The sequence below is a fragment of the Dipteris shenzhenensis genome, chromosome 1 (assembly GCF_047967505.1).
Source record: "Dipteris shenzhenensis isolate YYH24624 ecotype China chromosome 1, Dip_SZ_1.0, whole genome shotgun sequence".
Lineage (NCBI taxonomy): Eukaryota > Viridiplantae > Streptophyta > Polypodiopsida > Gleicheniales > Dipteridaceae > Dipteris > Dipteris shenzhenensis.
Window position 1 is genome coordinate 15060708 of NC_141596.1, and position 19399 is coordinate 15080106.

At 43.3% G+C, this 19399-nt stretch overlaps 1 protein-coding gene across 2 annotated transcripts; it reads right to left on the reverse strand.

Annotated features, from left to right (window-relative positions):
- Nucleotides 1–14389: 14389 nt before the first annotated feature.
- Nucleotides 14390–16581, reverse strand: LOC147905439 (uncharacterized). 2 transcript variants are annotated; one of them, XR_015541634.1, is made up of 3 exons: nt 16086–16581; nt 14671–15786; nt 14422–14492 (listed from the first exon to the last, which is right to left on the reverse strand). XR_015541634.1 is itself a non-coding variant. In XM_087379967.1 (2 exons), exons 1-2 carry the CDS (start codon nt 16329–16331, stop codon nt 14806–14808), a joined length of 1227 nt encoding a protein of 408 aa, XP_087236093.1. In that variant the 5' UTR covers nt 16332–16581; the 3' UTR covers nt 14390–14805. The 2 variants fall into 2 exon arrangements, 1 of the variants encoding a protein (XP_087236093.1); XM_087379967.1 differs by having other exon boundaries at nt 14390–15786.
- Between the last annotated feature and the right edge of the window lie 2818 nt (nt 16582–19399).

The window sequence follows — 19399 nt, forward strand, 5'->3', positions numbered from 1 at the left end:
GCGACTCTCGATTGCACAGGAGTAAGCTGATCACTCGTAGCTAGAGAAGCGACTCTCGATGATACGGGAGTACGCCGACGACTCTGTGAGGCAGAAGGACCTCCTAACCGTAGGGGGAAGAAGGGGCTTGGCTCTGTAGCTAGTTGGGCTATCTCGACTCCACTGGGGTAATCTTAGCTGGTGTGGGATTGGGGTGGTTTGGAGTCTATACTGCCAACTCCTAGGGGGTGTTTGTAGTACCCATCATATATGTGTATAACTCCGCATGAGTGGGAGGGTGTCCCAAAATGTTATATAACTCCTGAAAGATGGCATCCCGAAGATCAAGTGAGGCTGAAGAGCTTCCTAGCCACATGATGAACTGAAGAAAATAAAAGAAGAAGATTACCATTGAGCATGCCCTTGTCATGAGATGCAAAAGAAAAAATAGAGTGACAGCCTGACATTGAGCAAGCATTTACAGACTCCTGCATTCTTTGAATTAGAGTGATAGAAGTCTGTATCTGCTTGCTCAATGTTAGGCTATTGAAGCTTCACGTGGGAAAAAAGAGAGAAGGAAAGAGAGGAAAAGAGAGAAAAAAAGAGGAGAAAAGAGAAAGGAGATAAGAGAGAAAAAGAGAGGAGAAAAGAGAAGGAAAGAGAGGAGAAAGGAGAGGAAAAGAGAGGAGAAAAAGAGAGAAAAAGTTGGGATAAAAGAGAGAAAAAGAGAGAAGGAAAGAGAGAAGAAAAGAGAGGAAATAGAGGAAAAGAGAGGAAAAGAGAATCCCTTATTTCCTCATGAATGCAATCCCTTTCTTCAATCATGCTTTCCCTTTCCATCATTCATGCAATCCCTTTCTTCAATCATGCAATCCCTTTCCATCATTCATGCAATCCCTTTCTTCATTCATGCAATCACTTATTTCCATCATTCAATATGCAATTCTTTTCTTGGAAGTGGAAGGGGAGCCTTTGGGGAAGGGGAAGGGGAAGGGGAAGGGGAAAGGAAAGGGAAAGAGAAGAAAAGGAAGAAGAAAGAGAAGAATACATAATAGGCTATCGAAGCGCGTCTATAGATGCATCTAAAAACGTGTCTATAGGTACAGCTATCTGCTTTTCCAAAAGATAGACGCACTATGAGACGTGTCTATAGAAGCACTCCAACAGATGTCTTTTTCAAAGAAACTGAAAAGGACATACGCCAATCCCAAAAAGAACAACACTAGTGCCAAAAACATCCATTCCTTGCATACGACAAAGGACAACAAATCAAAGAGAGCAACTTCCAAAGAAGATCGACTGCCAAGAGACTTACCTTGGATAGAGGTATGGAAGCTTCTTGTCCTTCTTCAAAGCTCCTTCTCTTTCTTCTCTTCCTTGTTCACCCTCTTCTCTTGTGTGCTTGGGATGATTGTATAAGCCTGGAGATGGAGTGTGGGTGCTTGGAGATAAGTGTGGATGCCTGGAGCTATATCTGTTAATAGAAAAGCAAGCCACGTGACACTTAAAGTATGTGAAGGAAGCAAGCACGCTAAAAGTAGGTTCGAAAATTAGCTCGTAGTCTACGTGTCTAAAAGTGCATCTATCTGTGCATCTAAATGCGCATCTATCTAGACGTCTATCAATGCATCTAAAGTATATTTTAGATGCGCCTATAGACGCGCTCCACAGTATAGACGCACTTTTAGATGCTCCACAGAGTTTTGACATTTACAACTCACGCAAGAACAATTTTTTTGGGTTGTTTATATGTAGGATGTCTTCATCTTCAACAAGTAGCTCCAATGAGGATGAATCCCTCCGTATCCCATCGCAAAATGTGGTTGGAGCATAAAACTAAATGTATGTGTGATCGATGTCAAGGAAACATGTATCATGCATGCAAAATTACACTCAATCACCTCTCAAAGTATGGAGAATGGGATGCGACCATAAACATGATAAGTGTTAAAGAGTTAAGGTTGATTGAGATACCTATGGGTGTTCATGTGTTTGAGTTATGATCCCTTTTTAATTTGATACATGATGCAGTGCCACACCCACATATGTTACCCTATGCTCGTCATGAGGAGGTGAAGCATCGGTGATATGAGGTAGAATCTTCAAAAGGGACCGTTAGGGATGCATGGAGTGATGGTGATAGTAGCCCTCTGCCATTACCTCATGAGGCCATGGAGGAGGAGGTATTTGATGATATGGTGTGGGATTTATATGTCCATGAATCCTCAGGTAGGGATGATAGCATGGAGCAAGACGATCTTTTTACTGCAGCATCGACTCCACTGTTTGAGAGGTGCACATTCTCTGTTCTATGTGCCTCCCTTGAGTTACTAAACTTGTAGACCATCTATGGATGAAGCAATGTAAGTTTGAATGCATTACTCAAGTAAGCTTTAAAGTCTATTTTGCAAACATGGTGAATTATGCTAGTGGGTCAATTACTCAAATGCTTTTTGTCATTTATGGTCTTCACGTGCAGGCTACTATGTAAAATGCTTCCAAGGGAGAATAAATTACCGACCTCAAAAGATATGGTAAGGCAATATGTTGACCTCTCTTGGAGGATTAGATTACAAGCACATCCATGCATGCGTCAACGATTGCGTTATGTTTCATGGACCACATAAGGATGCAAAAGTCCTACTTGTGGAGAGGCAAGATATAGAGCAGATCTCAAAACTTTGGATGTGCCTCATAAGATTCTATGACATTTTTTCATAATCCCTTGCATCCAACATATGTTCAAGTGCAAATCCATTGGAGAGCTCATGTCATGGCATTCCTCCCATCGATCAACCAATGGCAAGTGGAGAAATCCCGCAGACACTCCTGCATGGAAGCATATTGAAGACACATGGCCAAGCTTCAAGGAAGAACCTAGGAGCTTGAGACAGGTATGGACGGTATGAACCCATTTGATCTCAAAAGCACCTCTTATAATGTATGGGCAGTGATATTGGTGAATTATAATCTTCCACCCTCTATTACGATTAAGAAAGGACATGTTATGTTATCCCTTTTAATTACAAGGAAACATAAAGTCAAAATCCTGATGTTTATTTGGAGCCTTGATTGACGAGCTAGAGATACTTTGGAGAGGTATCGAGGTGCATGATGTGAGCACACCCCCCTCGTCACATGAGACTTCAACTACAAAGCAGTCTTGATGTGAGCGATGCATGACTTCCCAAGCCATGGCAAGTGTTTAGGTAAGCATTGCACTTTTAATTATGAGTAGGCAATCGATGTGGCACCCTAAACCCACCTTCAACTCTTAATTGCATCTATTATTCAAATCTCACTACATCAGGTTACCATGCATGTCCTGTTTGTCATCCTTCGCTAGTTGCCTCACGGACAGACACATTGAATAAGGTCATCTATGAGAATCACCATCGATTTCTCCCACCTGATCATTCTAGATATGTTGCGCCTTGGAATGAAGTCCCCCCATAGTCACTCACTGCGGGAGATTGGATGAGAATTTGGGATGGATCCACGACTCCTCCACCACTTGGCATGAGCCAGTAAGGGTTTGTAACTATTGTGTGCTATATTGGCTAGAAATAAATATTGTTTAGATACTCCATCTTTTATCATTTACCATATTGGTCTCACCTCAAGATCAATCACCTGCTTGATCCCATGCATATCTTCAAGAATGTGGCATCTACCATTTGGAAACATTTGAATGGGACACGAGATTCCACAGGCATAAGGAAGGATCTATGCACCACAGGGAGGATGCGTGAAGCTTGGCCACAAGAGAGACCAAATGGGCGTGTCTTTTTACCTTGTACACCGTGGAGGTTATCAAAGCTAGAGATGGTGGCAGTGAAGCGAGCTATCGCTACAGTTCGTACTCCCACTAGATGCATGAGGTATTTGAAGGAGGCCTTCACAAAGAGCAAGAAAAGACATGTAGAGCAATTATATGGCTTGAAATCTCATGATTGGCACAAGATGCTCCAAGTAAGTATTTTATGTGCCTAATATCTGTTTTCTTCCAAATTTGTGAGTGAATTAGAAGTAACTAATCAACCATTCCTCGTGTGTTCAGTTCATACTACCTACTAGCATTTCTCGCAGTGCATCGAAGGATGTGAATGATTGTATTTACAAGATGGGCGAGCTTGTGAGGTACTTTACAAGATATAAAACGTGAATATTGTATTTAGAAGACGGGCGAGCTTGTGAGGTACTTTACAGGATGCAAGGTGTTCATATTGCTAATATTGCATACTTTTTCCTTTCTAGGTATGTGAGCTCAAAGGAAATAGATTCCACCATGCTTGAGAATGCTCGAGTTATGTTAGTGGAGGTGGTTTGTTTAGTGGAGAAGACATTTCCACGTTCTATTTACACAAGCCAACTATATCTCATAGTGCATTTGGTGGATAAGATTTCTATATGCGGTACTGTACATGCACAATGGTTGTTCTTCCTCGAGCACTTCATGAAGACCTTGAAGGTTTCGTGAGATAAAATGCAAGACCCGAAGGTAGCATGGCCGAGGGTTAGTTGGTACAAGATTCACTTGTATATATTTCTGAGTTTCTTGTTGATGTGGATAGCTCTCTCCCATGACTATGAAGAGATGATGAAAACCTAAGGATGACCTCTATTGTGCCTCAAGGGAAAGGATGCAACAAAGTAATAGACACAGAGTTACTTAATAATATCAACCTCTATTGCATGCTTAATAGTGATGTGATGAAAAGATGGGTGACAAGATACGAGGATACAAAGGCAAGAAGACAAGGAGAAAGGACCCTCTTTCGTACACACCACGGATCTTGTGTGCCATATCCTCAGCATCTAAGAGCACTTCCAAAGGATATTCATGTGGATTGGCTACTTTGACAAAATATGGAGAGGGGAGAGAAGAAGAGTGGAGATAAGGAGAGAGGGCACAGCTAGAGAGCACACCACAAATGACTAACTGTACACTAGATTTAGTTGAAAAAATAGAATATATACAAATCCTTTTAGGGTTAGGGTTAGGGGATCTAACCCTTTCCTTTATAGCACTCTATAAGGTTAGTGCTATGCACATATGATCACGTGATGGTGCTATGCACACATGATCACATGATGTTGAGCGTGAACTCTCAACACCTTCCCTCAAGATCAACATCATGAAGTAGGACTTCCCTCAAGATGATGATTCTGGGGAATCGAAGAAGGACTGAGCATTACATTCCATCACACCCCTTTAATGGGAATGTCCTTCCTCTGCATCAAACCAAGAGCTAGTCGGTATTTCTCGAATAGCTCTTTACCGAGTGGTTTGATAAAGATGTCTGCAACATTCTCTTTGCTATCACAATGCTGCAGTGTGATGTCACCAAGTAACACTCTTTCTCTGATGAAGTGCTCTCTGACATCAATGTGCTTTGTCCTGGAGTGATATACTGGATTTTTGGCCAATGCTTGAGCCGATTGATTATCACAGTATATTGTTGTTGGCTTTGACTCATCAAAGTAATCTGTTTCTGACAATAGTCTTCTGAGCCATATAGCCTCACATGCACCTATAGTGAGTGCTCTATATTCTGCTTCAGTCGAAGACAAAGAAACAATTGGCTGTTTGTTTGAAAACCATGATATAGCACCTTGACCAAGGAAAAATGCATATCCCTGTGTCAATCTCCTGGTCTCATGATCTCCAACATAGTCACTATCATAGTATCCATGCAATCGTGGATGACTTCCTCTGTATTCTATCCCAAACTGTCTTGTACCTCTGATGTACCTCAAGACTCTTTTGGCTGCATTCCAATGAGACTGTTTTGGATTTGCCATAAACTATGCTAGTGAGCTTACTGCATAACAAATATCTGGCCGTGTGATTGTCAGATATATAAGAGATCCAATGAGCTGCCTGTAGTATCTATCATTGACTGTAGGCTTTTCTGAATCTTTAGTAAGTTTCAAACTCTGTTCCATGGGAGTGGCTGCAATCTTGCAATCTGCCATATGAAACTTCTTCAGGAGACTGTCAACATACTTGAGCTAACTCATGAATGTGCTATCTGAATCTCTCCAGAACTCAATTCCAAGACAATAGTGCATAAGTCCAAGATCTTTCATGTCAAACTCTGTAGATAAGTCTTCTTTTAATTTTCTGATGAAGCTATCCTTGCTTCCTGTCACAATCAGATCATCTACGTACAAAAGTGCAATAGTAATGTCTTCCCCTTGAACTTGGTAGTAGAGAGTATGATATGCATTGGACTTCATGTATCCCAGATCAGCAAAATACTTGTCAATTCTACTGTACCAACTTCTAGGTGCTTGCTTTAAGCCATAGAGACTTTTCTTAAAATGGCAAACCTTGTTCTCCTTTCCTGATTCAACATAACCGGCTGGTTGTTGCATGTAGACTTCCTCGTCTAGATAACCATTGAGAAATGCATTCTTGACATCGAGCTGATACACATTCCATTTACTGAGTGTTGCTAGTGATATCAAGAACCGTATGGAATCCATCTTTGCTACTGGAGCATAAGTCTCATCATAATCTTGACCATATTGTTGTGCAAATCCTTTTGCAACTAATCTGGCTTTGTATCTCTGAATACTGCCATCTAGATTATACTTCACTTTGTATACCCATTTGTTGGCTATGGCCTTCTTTCCTGGTGGAAGGTCGCATAATTCCCAAGTGTGATTTTTATACAAAGCATCCATTTCTTCATTCATAGCAGTTTGCCATTCGGGCTTGTCTACTGCATCTTCGAAGTACACTGGCTCTTCTGTAGCCATGATGGTAGTCATAAGAGCATAGTTGGTGGTTTCCACCTAAATTGCTTTGCCTTTCTGAGCATATGTCAATCTGGCTGGTGGTCTGCTTTCCCTAGTAGACCATCTGAGCTACTGTGGCTTTGCTTGGGGTGTTGTTGGCAATTCTTGCTCTTCTTCATCAACCTTTTGCGGTTGATGGGATCATACAATTTGTATGCTTTGCTTTCTTACTGTAGCCAACCATGATGCATTTGCGTGACTTCGCATCCAATTTCTTGCGATGATCATCATGTATGTGGGCATATGCTATGCAACCAAATATGCGGAGATGCCCAATGCGTGGCTTGTGTCCAGTGAATGCTTCATAAGGAGTCATACCTTGTATCGGTTTGGTAGGAAGCCGATTAAGCAAATAGTTAGCTGTAGCTATTGCTTCTACCCAATACTGATTCATAAGATGCTTTTCACTAAGCATTGCTCTAGCACTATCTGCTAAAGTCACATTCTTCCTTTCAGCTCTTGCATTCTGCTGAGGAGTATCTGCACATGTGAATTGTCTTCGAATGCCATGATTTTTGCAAAAGTTCATGAATGCTGAAGACATGTATTCACCTCCTCTATCTGATCTCATGACCTTAATCTTTCTACCTGTCTGGTTTTCTACCATGGCTTTGAATTCTTGAAATCTGGAAAACACTTCAGATTTCTCTTTCAGAAAGTAGACCCAACATTGATATCTGCTGTAGTCGTCGATGAAAGTCAAGTAGTAAAGTGAACCATTGATGCTGCGGGTCTGGGCATAACCCCATACATCTGTATGAATCAAATCAAGAATACCTCGTGCACGAGAGGTACTTCTGACAAAGTTGGTTCGCTTTTGTTTGCCGAAGCAGCATGCTTCACAAACTTTTCCAAGAAACTGTAGCTTCAGAATCCCAATTGCCATATTCTCATTCGTGAGATCTAACAAGTACTTGAAGTTGACATGACCATATCTCTTGTGCCATTTTGCAGATAGTGGCATCTGTTGCATTTGAGCTGACATGGCATGCTTATCTGGTACTGTAGCTAGCATCCTGTATAAGCGTCCTTCCTTGACAACTTTTGCTACTAGCTGACCTCTTTTGGATTTGTCTCTGATAGTGCATTCATCACCGTCGAAGATGACTTTGTAGTTGTGTTCCGTCATTTGACCTACTGACAAAAGGTTCTTGCTGAGCTTCGGAACATAGAGCACATCTTTGACTAATCCTTTTGTACCAGTGAAATTGTTAATAGGGATAACACCTGTCCCTTGAACTAGATTCGGTGTATTGTCTGCTGTGTAGATGACATTTTTCTATCCTTCCAATGGCTTCATTTCTGTGAACCATTCCTGATGATTTGTCATATGAGATGATGCACCACTATCGATGTACCAAGGTTCCTGTTCCACTTGGTCGACTTGATAGCTGAAATCCTCTTTGGGATTGAAATCAGTGTCTAGGTGCATTGTATCAGTCTGATGCAATTCCTCACTTGCAAGAAACATATTGCCATGTTCATTTGCAAAATGACTGTGACTAGAATGTCCACCACGATGATTTCCTCTTCCTCGGGAATTCCCTCGATTACTGCTGGATTGACCGCCTTGGTCGTACTGCTTCTTGCGGCAATCTCTTTCATAGTGTCCAAACTTGTGACAGTAGTTGCACTGGATGTTTGACACATTGGTGGATGCATTCCCTCGTCCTTGAAATCTTCCTCGATTGGAATGATTTCCTCTTTGCTGATTTTGATGTTGCTGAGGATGATGCTGATGCTGATGCTGATTTTGACTTTGATTTTGTTGATGATGACCACTTTTCTGATATGATCTACCTCTGTTTCTACCTTTGCCTCTGCTTCTATCTGAAGCTATGAATGCCTAATCATTAGAATGACCTTTACGTGCTTGAATGGCCTGAGTCTTGAGTTCTTCACCAAGTAGAACTGACTGAAGTTCTTCCAGTGTTGGAATTTGCCGTTGGATGGCAATACTCTGGACTAGATTCTCATATTCTTCTCCTAGTCCATTCAGGATTACTTGAACCATTTCTGTGGGATTCATAGTCTCTCATGCTGCTGCAAGTTGATTGTTGTAGTCTTTGATGCGAAGTACATAAGCATGACCGGTTTCACTGCTGTTGCGGAAACTCTGGTTGATCTGGTTTCTCAGGGTGAGAATCCTGGATGTGTTCTTGGACTCGTAGAGAGCTGTGAACATATCCCATGCTTCTTTTGATGTCTTGACTGTGTTGAGCTGTCCTAGCATGACATCTTGCACATTCTGCTTGATCAGGTGATAGGCATACTTGTCTTTCTTATCCCATTCTGATTGAGCTCGGGCAATGGCAGGATCTGCTACTGGTGCGAAAACTGTTTGTGTAGTTGTAGATCCCGATGTAGATCCCGTTGCTGGTGTTGTGACAACAGATGGAGTAGAGCTACTGATGGCTGGATCGGCCAATGGTCTAGGTATAGATCCATCGACATACTCCCATTTGTCCTGAAGCACAAGAATGGTCTCCATTCGGTATTTCCATGTATCGTAATTGGAGTTGTCTAACTTAGCAGATGCCTCCAGATTGAGGTTGCTAGTCGACATGGTGCAAACAATGTACTCAAAAAGTGTCCTGAAAAACTCTGTATGAATCAACTGCAAATACACTGAAGATGCCAAGTGAAACCTCTGTACCGTCGGTGAAGATAGAACTGCAGTATATAAAATGTGATCTGTGTTACAAGGCTTGTGGCAATGATGCCGAGAATAGCCAAGAGGCTTTACAAGTCCGAAAATGATGTGCACGATGCCGTGAGATAGCCGAATAGGCTTTACAATGGTGGCATGTGTGTGTGAAATCAAATGATATCTGCCCACTGAATCAATCTGCAATGCCTCTGAACTCTGAAGTCTGCTCACTGAACTAATGAACGTAAGGTTTCAGGTAATGTAATGATGTGAAATCGGATGTGAGCGTATGGACTGACTCCGAGTAGGTACTAGTCGGGAATTTCGGGCATGGCTTAGATTGGCAACTTGGGGAAATTCAAAGCGTCCCCTCTATGGCGATCTAGTCTACTCTGATCTAGATCTAAACCAACCGTCGATCGATGAAAGAACAGCAAATAATTCCTTTTCTTTTGTTCTTTTTAAGTGCTGGGTCAGATGCGTCGATGTAGAGGCAAATGTGCGTGAAGGAAGTGGTTTTGTCGGCGAGGCTCAAATGTGAGTGTAACTTGCACCAAAGTGTGCACATGACGTGACGAGCGCGTAGAGCACGAAAAAACGAGCAACTTTCCTTTTTGGAGCACCCTCAAATTCTTCCTGGATCAAGAGATATGACTTGATCTAGGTGGAGGGGCAAAAGGAGTGCAAATGGTGCTCAATGATGATGTGTCACTGTGAGTCACATGCAGTGATGATGTGGCACTGTGCTTAGCAAGAGGTGTGCCAGTGAAGCTCTGTGCTGAGGTGGCAGGAGTGTGCACATGAGTGTGTGCACAGTGTGCCTGGCAAGAGACTGTGCCTGCAGAGGGTCAGTGCTGACTGGACTCTGCTGAGGTGGCATAGATGATGTCAGCAGGGTGACGTGGCAATGTTGATGTGGCACTGATGATGTGTCCTTGATGACATGGCATAGGTGATGTGGCTGATGATGTGGTAGGTGACATGGCAGTCGGTGATGACGTGGCAATCAGTGATGACGTGGCAGTCGATGATGACATGGCACTCGGTGATGACGTGGTAGTCGGTGATGATGTGGCCGTCGATGATGACATGGTAGTCGATGATGATGTGGCAGTCGGCGATGACGTGGTAGTCGATGATGACATGGTCGTCGATGATGACGTGGCAGTCGATGATGACATGGCAATCGGTGATGACATGGCCGTGTGGATAGGTTGATGATGTGGCAATGGTGACATGGCCAAATGACATGGCAATGGATAAGATGAGGTTGCCACGTGTCGATAGAAGGCCTACCGGAATATTTTGAGGTGCTGACGGAATCTTTAAGATTCCGTCATCTTCTTCGTCGTCGGCCGTTTGGAGGCGAGCTTCAAGAGACTTATTGAGGAGCAGCGCGGGTAGCGAGGGAGCTCGCAGAGAGGAGCCGTCGGTGCTGGCGCTGGAGTGTTGACAGGAGCTCTCAGAGTCCGTTGGCATAAAGTCGGCCGTCAGGTGGCACAACCTTACCTTTGGAGCTTTAGTTGGCCGTGATTAATATTGGAGGATCTGTTGCAGGGTCGCCTTGGTGACCCGTCGGTGGGCTGGCCGTAGGAACCGTAGGCCGATGGCGATGATCGTCGTTGGCGTATCTTCTCCTGCAGGTCTAGCTTGCAGAGCCCGTAGGTGGAGCCAAGGCAGAGAAGGCGCAATCCGTCGAGGGAGCCGAAGATGCACGTAGGAAGCTGCTAGTCGTTCGGATGGAGGCTTGTAGGAGGCGTCGAGAGCTGTTTGAGCCTTGTAGACAGGTTGGCGATGGTGGAGCTCGTGGCTTGAGCCTTGCACAGTTCGTTGGAGTCTTTCGTGAAAGGGTCCGTCGTGCAATCAGAGTCTGCATTGGAGCAACGTTCGTTTGGAGCTAGGAGGTCCGTTGACGTAGGAGCGGCTGTCGTTGTAGGCTATATGGAGCTTCGTTAGAGACTACATTTGGAGGTCGAGGCGCCTTTTGTCGAGTCTGCTGTTGCAGTCATTAGGCTTGCTGCTGCTGCTCTTTAGTTGCCGAACGATCATTGTAGCTTGGCGCTAACTCGAGGTTGTTGTCTGAGTTGCAAGCTTTGGTCGTTGGATACTAAAGGTAGTCGATGCAGAGGAGCTACTCCCAGAGACCTAGTCAAACCTTATACAAAACCTTTCTCTTGTTGCAGGACTCTTTCCCTCTTGAGAATCTCAAATAAAATTCTCCAATAAAGTGACACTCACACTCTCTATCACAAAGTAGTTCTCACAATATCACAGAAGGAAATGAGGTCTCTCTCTTCGAAAGAGAAGAATAACTTTCACTCTCACGGAAGAATGAATGGAATAGAGAGTCGAATGAATCTCTCAATGAAAAACTCTCACAAAATAAATGGATGGAAATTCCTCTCAAATGGACGGATGAAGATCTCTCACCGGAAGTGGACTCTCACGGAGAACACTCAAGAGAACTCTCAATCTCACAATCTCTCTCACACTCTCAAGAATCTCAATGTCTCAGCGGAAGACAAGGAAGCTCTGATACCATGACAAAATATGGAGAGGGGAGAGGAGAAGAGTGGAGATAAGGAGAGAGGGCACAGCTAGAGAGCACACCACAAATGACTAACTGTACACTAGATTTAGTTGAAAAAATAGAATATATACAAACCCTTTTAGGGTTAGGGTTAGGGGATCTAACCCTTTCCTTTATAGCACTCTATAAGGTTAGTGCTATGCACATATGATCACGTGATGGTGCTATGCACACATGATCACATGATGTTGAGCGTGAACTCTCAACACTTAACGAAATGGAGAGAGCAGAGAGAGACGAGGGAATGTAATCACAATGGAAGAATGAGAGTATGCTAGGGGATGCATGAGCAAGGTCGGTATATAGAATGTTATGCATAAGTTAGGGCTCTCAACAATTTAGATTGCTTATTTAATTGACTTTTTCTTGGTGTAGTGTACTATGTTCAATGCTATATGGTGTGAGGGCAAGCATTTTCGAACACAACGGATTGATGATAAGAGAAACACATAAGATTGCGGCGTCATTGCTAGCTTTGAGAGAGCCAATGGAACCATGGATGATTATTGTGGCAAAATCCAAGATATTATTAAGCTTGACTTTCGACGCTTCTTTGTGTATGTTTTGGATGTAAAGTGGTTTAAGGATGTGGTGAAAAGAGACCCTAATGCAACAATCAAACGCCATGCAAGTGGCTTTATAACTATTGACTCAATAAAGTTTTGACAAAGTAAGAACACACTAGTACTACCGTAACAATGTGAACAGATATTGTACACATATAAAAATACTCACTTTTAAATATTTGATACCTTCGATGCAAGGAAAATAACATGATTGTATTTGTGTTTGAATTAGGTTGTCTATCAACGAATGGTAGATAGTAATAGGTGGTGGAATGTCATACCTATTACGCTACGTTCCAAAGTGATGTATAGTACATTTACTAATATAGAACGTATGGAGGATGATCATGGCCATGAAGGTGACGATGCCCATGATACGAGAGAGGAGGATGATCATGAGATAGGAGATATAGATATTGAGGCCATTACCCATGAGGACAAGCGTACCATTAGTGATGCTGATTTAGATGAGCACATGAGTAGCACAAGTAGTAGTGGGTTGAATGTATTTGTAGATCTCAACACTGGTTTGGATTTTGAAGTAAATAGTTTGGCAAAGCTTGATCTCATTAAGGATGAGATTGAATCGTAGCCCATCATTGATATTGACAAAACTATTTTACATATTGTCTCATTTTCCTCATCTCACTTAATTTTTATATATGTGGGTTTGCTAAAAAGCATTGATATTTTTGTTAAAATTACGTACTTTGGTAATCATGGGCAATGTTTGAAAATTAGCAGCGATGTACATTTATCAGCTTGCACCAAAATCTCACTTTCTGTATTCTCTGTTTTGCATCTAAATCTGTGTCTAATTCATAGTGCAGACACGTTAATAGACGCACTATTAGACACGTCCATATTTTTGCTATTCTAGCAACGCCTATAGACACACCCACTATTTTGCGCGTCTATAGTTGCTTTGTCTTGTTGTGGAAGTAGCACACTAGCTACTTCCCTTTTTACAGACTAGGGAGAGTTAATGTATCCATTGAAGCACTACAATAATGTGCATTTACAAATCTTGATTCCCACCATAGATAGGAATAACAAGTCCTAAATGCTAACCTCATGCAAACTAACTGACTAAAGACTTTTCAAGAGCATATATGGTGCACCTTTTGACTCTATATTCAAGATTTGCACTTTAAAATGCATTTACTTTTGAAAGCTAAGTCTCTTTGTCTTAAGGAATGGAAGGCTAGAAAATGCCTTTAAAACCTTACCTGGTCTTACTAAAATGAGTGAATGAAGGAGAAACCTCTTTTTGACATGTAGGAGGCTCCTTCAGTATGTAGACATGAGTGCCATCAAGTAGCCTTTGCACATTTGAAGTGCCAAGCAGCGGTGATGCTTGCAATAGAAGACCCTATTATCTTAACCTTGGCCTGATAGCTCCCCATTAAATGTGAGCCTAATGTGAGTGGCACTAAGTGTCAATGTTATGTGACTTGATCTTGACACCTTTTATATAAATTCAAGAATAGCTTGTAACATGAAGGCTCTAAATACTAATGGGGGTAAAACCAAGTATGCAGAGTTTAACATACAAATACAATAAGATGCCATCAGAATAGTTTGGCCTTCTTTGTGTTTGTTTCTCTTTTAAGGGAAAGCATGGTGATCTCCATAGAGGACTGATTTCCATAGAGAACACGAATACACTTAGGGCATGGAGGCACTTTCAAAGGTAGTTTAAAGCTGCCCCACGATTTAGGTTATCACTTGGATTTGCAAAACAATGCCAAGTAGCTGGAAAAATCTATAGATCGATCCACTTACATTCCTCTCATGCGGACGTATGATCACTGGGCATTGTATCAGTGTGCGCATCGTCTAGTACTCGTGGCCCCTGGCCTGCTTCCGCTCTCCATCACATTCATAGATCGTTCAAGCACTGAAACCAGAGCATGACAAACATAGATTCGGCAGCACTTGTATGAAACAAACATTTTCTTGTACTGAAGGAACTGTTAGTCTTACGATGGCTGAAAGCCTGAATATACGAAAGTTCTTTCAATGATATTGTATCTGGAAATACGTTTTCTGTAGAGTACGAAGATTAATGATCAGACCTTTGATAATGTAGCTGATCAGTCTGTCAACATGATTATGTCATTACATCTTCCAACTTCGTGCTGGGTATGGAAAGACAGTCCAGATTCTTCAAACAGTAACCCTGCGGACAGCTTTACCAGCTTCTAATTGTGTTATCTTTCATTATGGGACGGCCCAACACTCAACCATGGAGTATCCTGCCTCGAAAGAGGTGTTCTTTCAACATCTAACTGTGTGCCAACCGGAGATGATCGCCTTTGAAGAGATTTACTACCGTCGGGGCTGGGTGAGGGTTGCTGGTCTTCCGAATCCCAACCTACGCTTGGCTTCTGTCTCTTCTTTCCCTGTAGTGAAACTCCGAAAAGTTTTACAGGGCCTTTCTCCTCCACAATATCCTGAACAATCAGCTCACTGCCGCTGGCACCTAATCTACCGCCGTCCAGAAAACCTTCTTTCGAGGTACATGCCCCTGAAACTGAGGCCGAAGAGATTCCGCCCACTAAAGGCAAATAGCCATCTGGTTCGCTTGCACTCTGCTTGGGTCGTGGCAAAGCAAGCATGGGAAGTACAGTTCTTGGCATGGATATTGGCTTTGGGGGGCATGAAACAACACATGATGCGTTTCCTTTTATATGAGCATCAGAAGAAACGTCGACCAGATCGTCCCTCCTTATTGCCGTACTGATCGTTTCAATTCTGTCCCGTAAAGCTGGCGGTGTGGCTCCTTGTAGCATTAGAGGCCCAACAGTTCCGTTCCACTGATATGCTGCCCTCGAAGCTTCTTGACATGGAATCCTTGCATGTTGCTGAACGAAAATGACAGCGTCATTATACCACTTCTTTAGGCGAGATAATTCATATGCCAGCACAGTATTATCTCTTCTTAATCTTTCATTCTCATCGGACAAAGAAAGTGCTGCGTTGTAGCAGCTTATCCCACTAGCGCAAGACGAGATTGGGGATGACAAAGGAGACCAAGGGCGTTCTTCAGCTGAACTAGACGGCGAAGACCGGCTTGTAGCTTGGCTTTGCGATGACTTTCGCCTATGGATTTCGCTTAGCAGATGTTTCTGTCCTTTTCTGAAGTAATCATTCGCGAACTCCCAACGATCCGGTACGACCTTCCTGAAGCCCTGCACGAAGAGCCGAATATCTCATCAGATCACAATCTACTTGCAGATCCAAGGCTTTCTAAGAGCACGCATATTCTGAGCAATCCAACCCTCTCTGACAAGAATCATGATGTCCGTCAAACATAGAATTGCTACCTTAAACGGTTTTGTTAAAGTTTCACCGCAGCTTTCACGTGTTATCATACGAGTTTGTCTAGATAAAGCTCACAACATACACGGAAAAGATCCTGAGCGCAACGAACCTAATTTCTGGGAGCAAGTTTCTGGCAAATATGAGACTCAAGGATGGGAGGCCTTACGTATGTATTAAGTTGCCGAACAAAACTGGAGAAATTGTTATGTTTAAAGAAATTCGGAAGCACATCCCTTGCAAACTCTGGTGGCCGCCAGACGACGAACGTTGTCTCATCCTCATTCCATGAAACTATATGATCAGTGGCAGGATCATCTACGAGCTGGTACGTTTTCGTAAGAAACGGGGCGGGTACCGAGCGGTGGGCGTCGAGGTCAAGGAAACCTTCGAACGGATCGAAACTGAGCGCCATGAGATGTTTAGGAAACTAACCAAAAAGGATCTACAGTGGCTACTGATCGCTCGAATGAGGTCTGAGCATTACATAGGGCTTCCTGACGGCCATGGAAGCTTGGGCTTGAGCTTTTATGGATCGAAGGAATTGTGCGGGTGAAGGGGATGATTGCTACTGACAAGGAAAGAAAGAAAGAAGAAGATCCTACAAAGGTGGTGGGCACGTCAAAAGAAGGTTTGGACCTGAGAAGAAGCCAAGTAACGTCTTAGAACTTCTAACGGAAGAAGAAGATAGGAGGCAGGCAGGCAGGTGAGAAAAAGCGAGGGGGAAGTGGATGCGGAAATGAGGGAAGAGAAGCTTCAAAACCTCCGTGCAAGCGAGGATGACAGGCAAGTCCAATCAGGCTTATAGTTTAATTGACTTTAATGGGAGGAGTCTGTGTTGGGAGGTTACGGCGGCTTTGTTTTGAATTTGGGTGAGTGGAGGAGGAAGTAGACCGCAGGTAAGGAGTGGGGGCCTCGCTGAGAAAATGGGGCGGTTAGTGTGGAAAGCTATTTGATATAAAGCCTAAAGGCACAACAACAACAAACAAGGGCCAGATACCTTAAGGGCTGCCTGGGCTGGCTGGCTGGAAAGCTGCTGTGATATCTATTGGCTGTGTACAACGCAGCCTGAGAGAATATGGGCGATTAAAGTGAAGCGTTGCTGTTGTTGCTGCAGGTAGACTCACGGGATAGTAAGTAGAAGATATCATGTCTGTGATGGGTTTACAAAAAGAACGGGCACGAGATATCATGTCTGTGATGGGTTTACAAAAAGAACGGGCACGAGTGTGTGCTTGATGTGGATGGAAGCGAAGCAAGCTTTAGTGCAATCTTCGTTGATGGCGATTAGTTAGTGGGTGTGGGGGTAGTGACTAGCGAGCTCCCGGAGCACAGATGTGTTGTTGGGGTTTTACTATAGGTCTTAGGAGACCCATCTAGGATGTAAATACATTTAGGTATTATGAGTGTGTGAGAGAGAGACGCATAAATCTGTTGAGTTCTATATATTATGTGTTGTTGATTGAGAGATAGAGAGAAGTGAGAAAGGCATAAATCTGTTGAGTTCTGTGTATTAAGACATAATTATGTGTTGTTGATTGAGAGAGTGAGAGAGAGAGAACACGTGACATTGAGACGGACAGAAAGAGAAAGAGAGAGAGAGAGAGCGCACCTGTTTCTGCATGAATATACAATGTTTTGGGATCAGCGTTACCTGACCTTAAACCTTTTGTTCACCACCAATCTTTTGGCATCAACGAAAGGGCTCAATCTTCTCTGGCATGATACAGTGATTATTTATCGAGTCAATATCGAGCGACGACTGTGCATTGTGCAATTCACTACAAGGCTCAAGGGGAAAAGAGAGAGACAGAGAGAGAGGGATACGACTCTTTGGAGATGGGAAGAGAGAGAGAGAGACGGGTCATGCAAACTCTTGCCAATCTGTCTGTCTCTCTCATTATTAACTCAATGCAGCACGACAGTCCCATCTTTCAAGATCGTATGCATCTATTATCTCTCTGTCTTTCTCTCTCTCTCCCTCTCGCGCGCTCGACAAACGAGAGAAGTTGCTTCAACACTTGTGACTCTGCCCACAGTCAGATTCATAGATAACTGTGTGTACATCGATTGCCTGATAGAAATGTCAAACTGCAATAGGGAATCGCAAGCGTACAGCAACACAGCACAATGCGTCCAGAGTCCATCCAGACTCCGAACCCGAGGGCAAACAGTTGGAAGGGGCGACATTCCAGTGGCAAGAACACCATTTCATCCATCGACACAGGAGCCCTTCCACGTGGTGTGTTCCTTTAGGTCCACTTGGAATCTAATTCGGCGAAGAGGTCTTCTTGGCAGGTCAGCTGTCCCTCACGTCCGCATGGGCTCCGCGTGGCAGCAATAAGAGGCTCCAGCTGGCATTCCGCGCCACGTAGGCTCGCGCCCCTTTTCTGATACGCCCATCTGAACCTCCAGCACGACGCCCAAAAGAGAATATTAAAAGTAATTCCCGAATCCCCGCACCACGTACGCTGTTTATAAAATTCTCACAAAAAGAACTCAAAGGACAAACACATGACCTAACCCACTCCAAACCTCCGATGGTCCTGTCAACACACCCAAATGTTTCATAGGCCTAAACCAAACGTCAACCTGGGGAGATAAACATCATTGTTGCCTCCTTGCCAGATTGCACCTTTTCTTCTCATGTTGTACTTTATGAGAAGTAGTGAGACTCCCAAACCCTACTAGTCTAAAGTGATCTTGGTGCTTCTTAACTGCTGATAAGATAAGCCGGTTTTATTCTTATTTTAAAAACTAGTGATAAGAGTGCATCCTCATGTAAGCTAACATGGCGAAACTGACACCATTCGCAACCCATCGAGGCCATTACCCACCTGATAGGTCATTTGGGGAGTTACTAGCAAGCCTTACGGTGCCTCATACTCCTCAACCGCTCCATTCGAGGGTTACACATATTTATGGATTTGAAAGGTATCCTTGATTTGGCCTAATCCGAAAGCCTACAAACCAGCAAGAACAAGACTTGCAATGGTCAACAATGTTAGGTTCCAAAACTACAAGCAAGGGCGGCAACAAGAGACATCCTGTAAGCTGTGTGAATTGCAAGATGAGCACATCTACAATGTAGGGAAAGGTTAAGGAGAGTGGATGTGGGAAGAGGTTGGGTGGAGTCAACCCCTTAAGACAAGAGATGAATGGGTGATTATTAAGGTTGAGGTGTGGGTAAGGTCAAATATACTCATCATAGAAAGCACAAACCGAACCAACGTCAACCTTATGAGGGCTTTTGTCTAGAACAAATCCGTGGATGACTTTGGGATGAGCAATGGCAACATGAGCATGTCTAAGAGAGTAGGGAGATGAACCCCATGAGACGTGGGGTTAAGGTCAAATAGACCATCATAGAAAGCACGAACCGGACAACGGTCAACCATACCATGCGCTTTATCTCGGACCTTGATCACTTTGGAATCTAGTTTTCTCTCTATATAGTAGTAATAGTACGTGAATCGAGAAGCT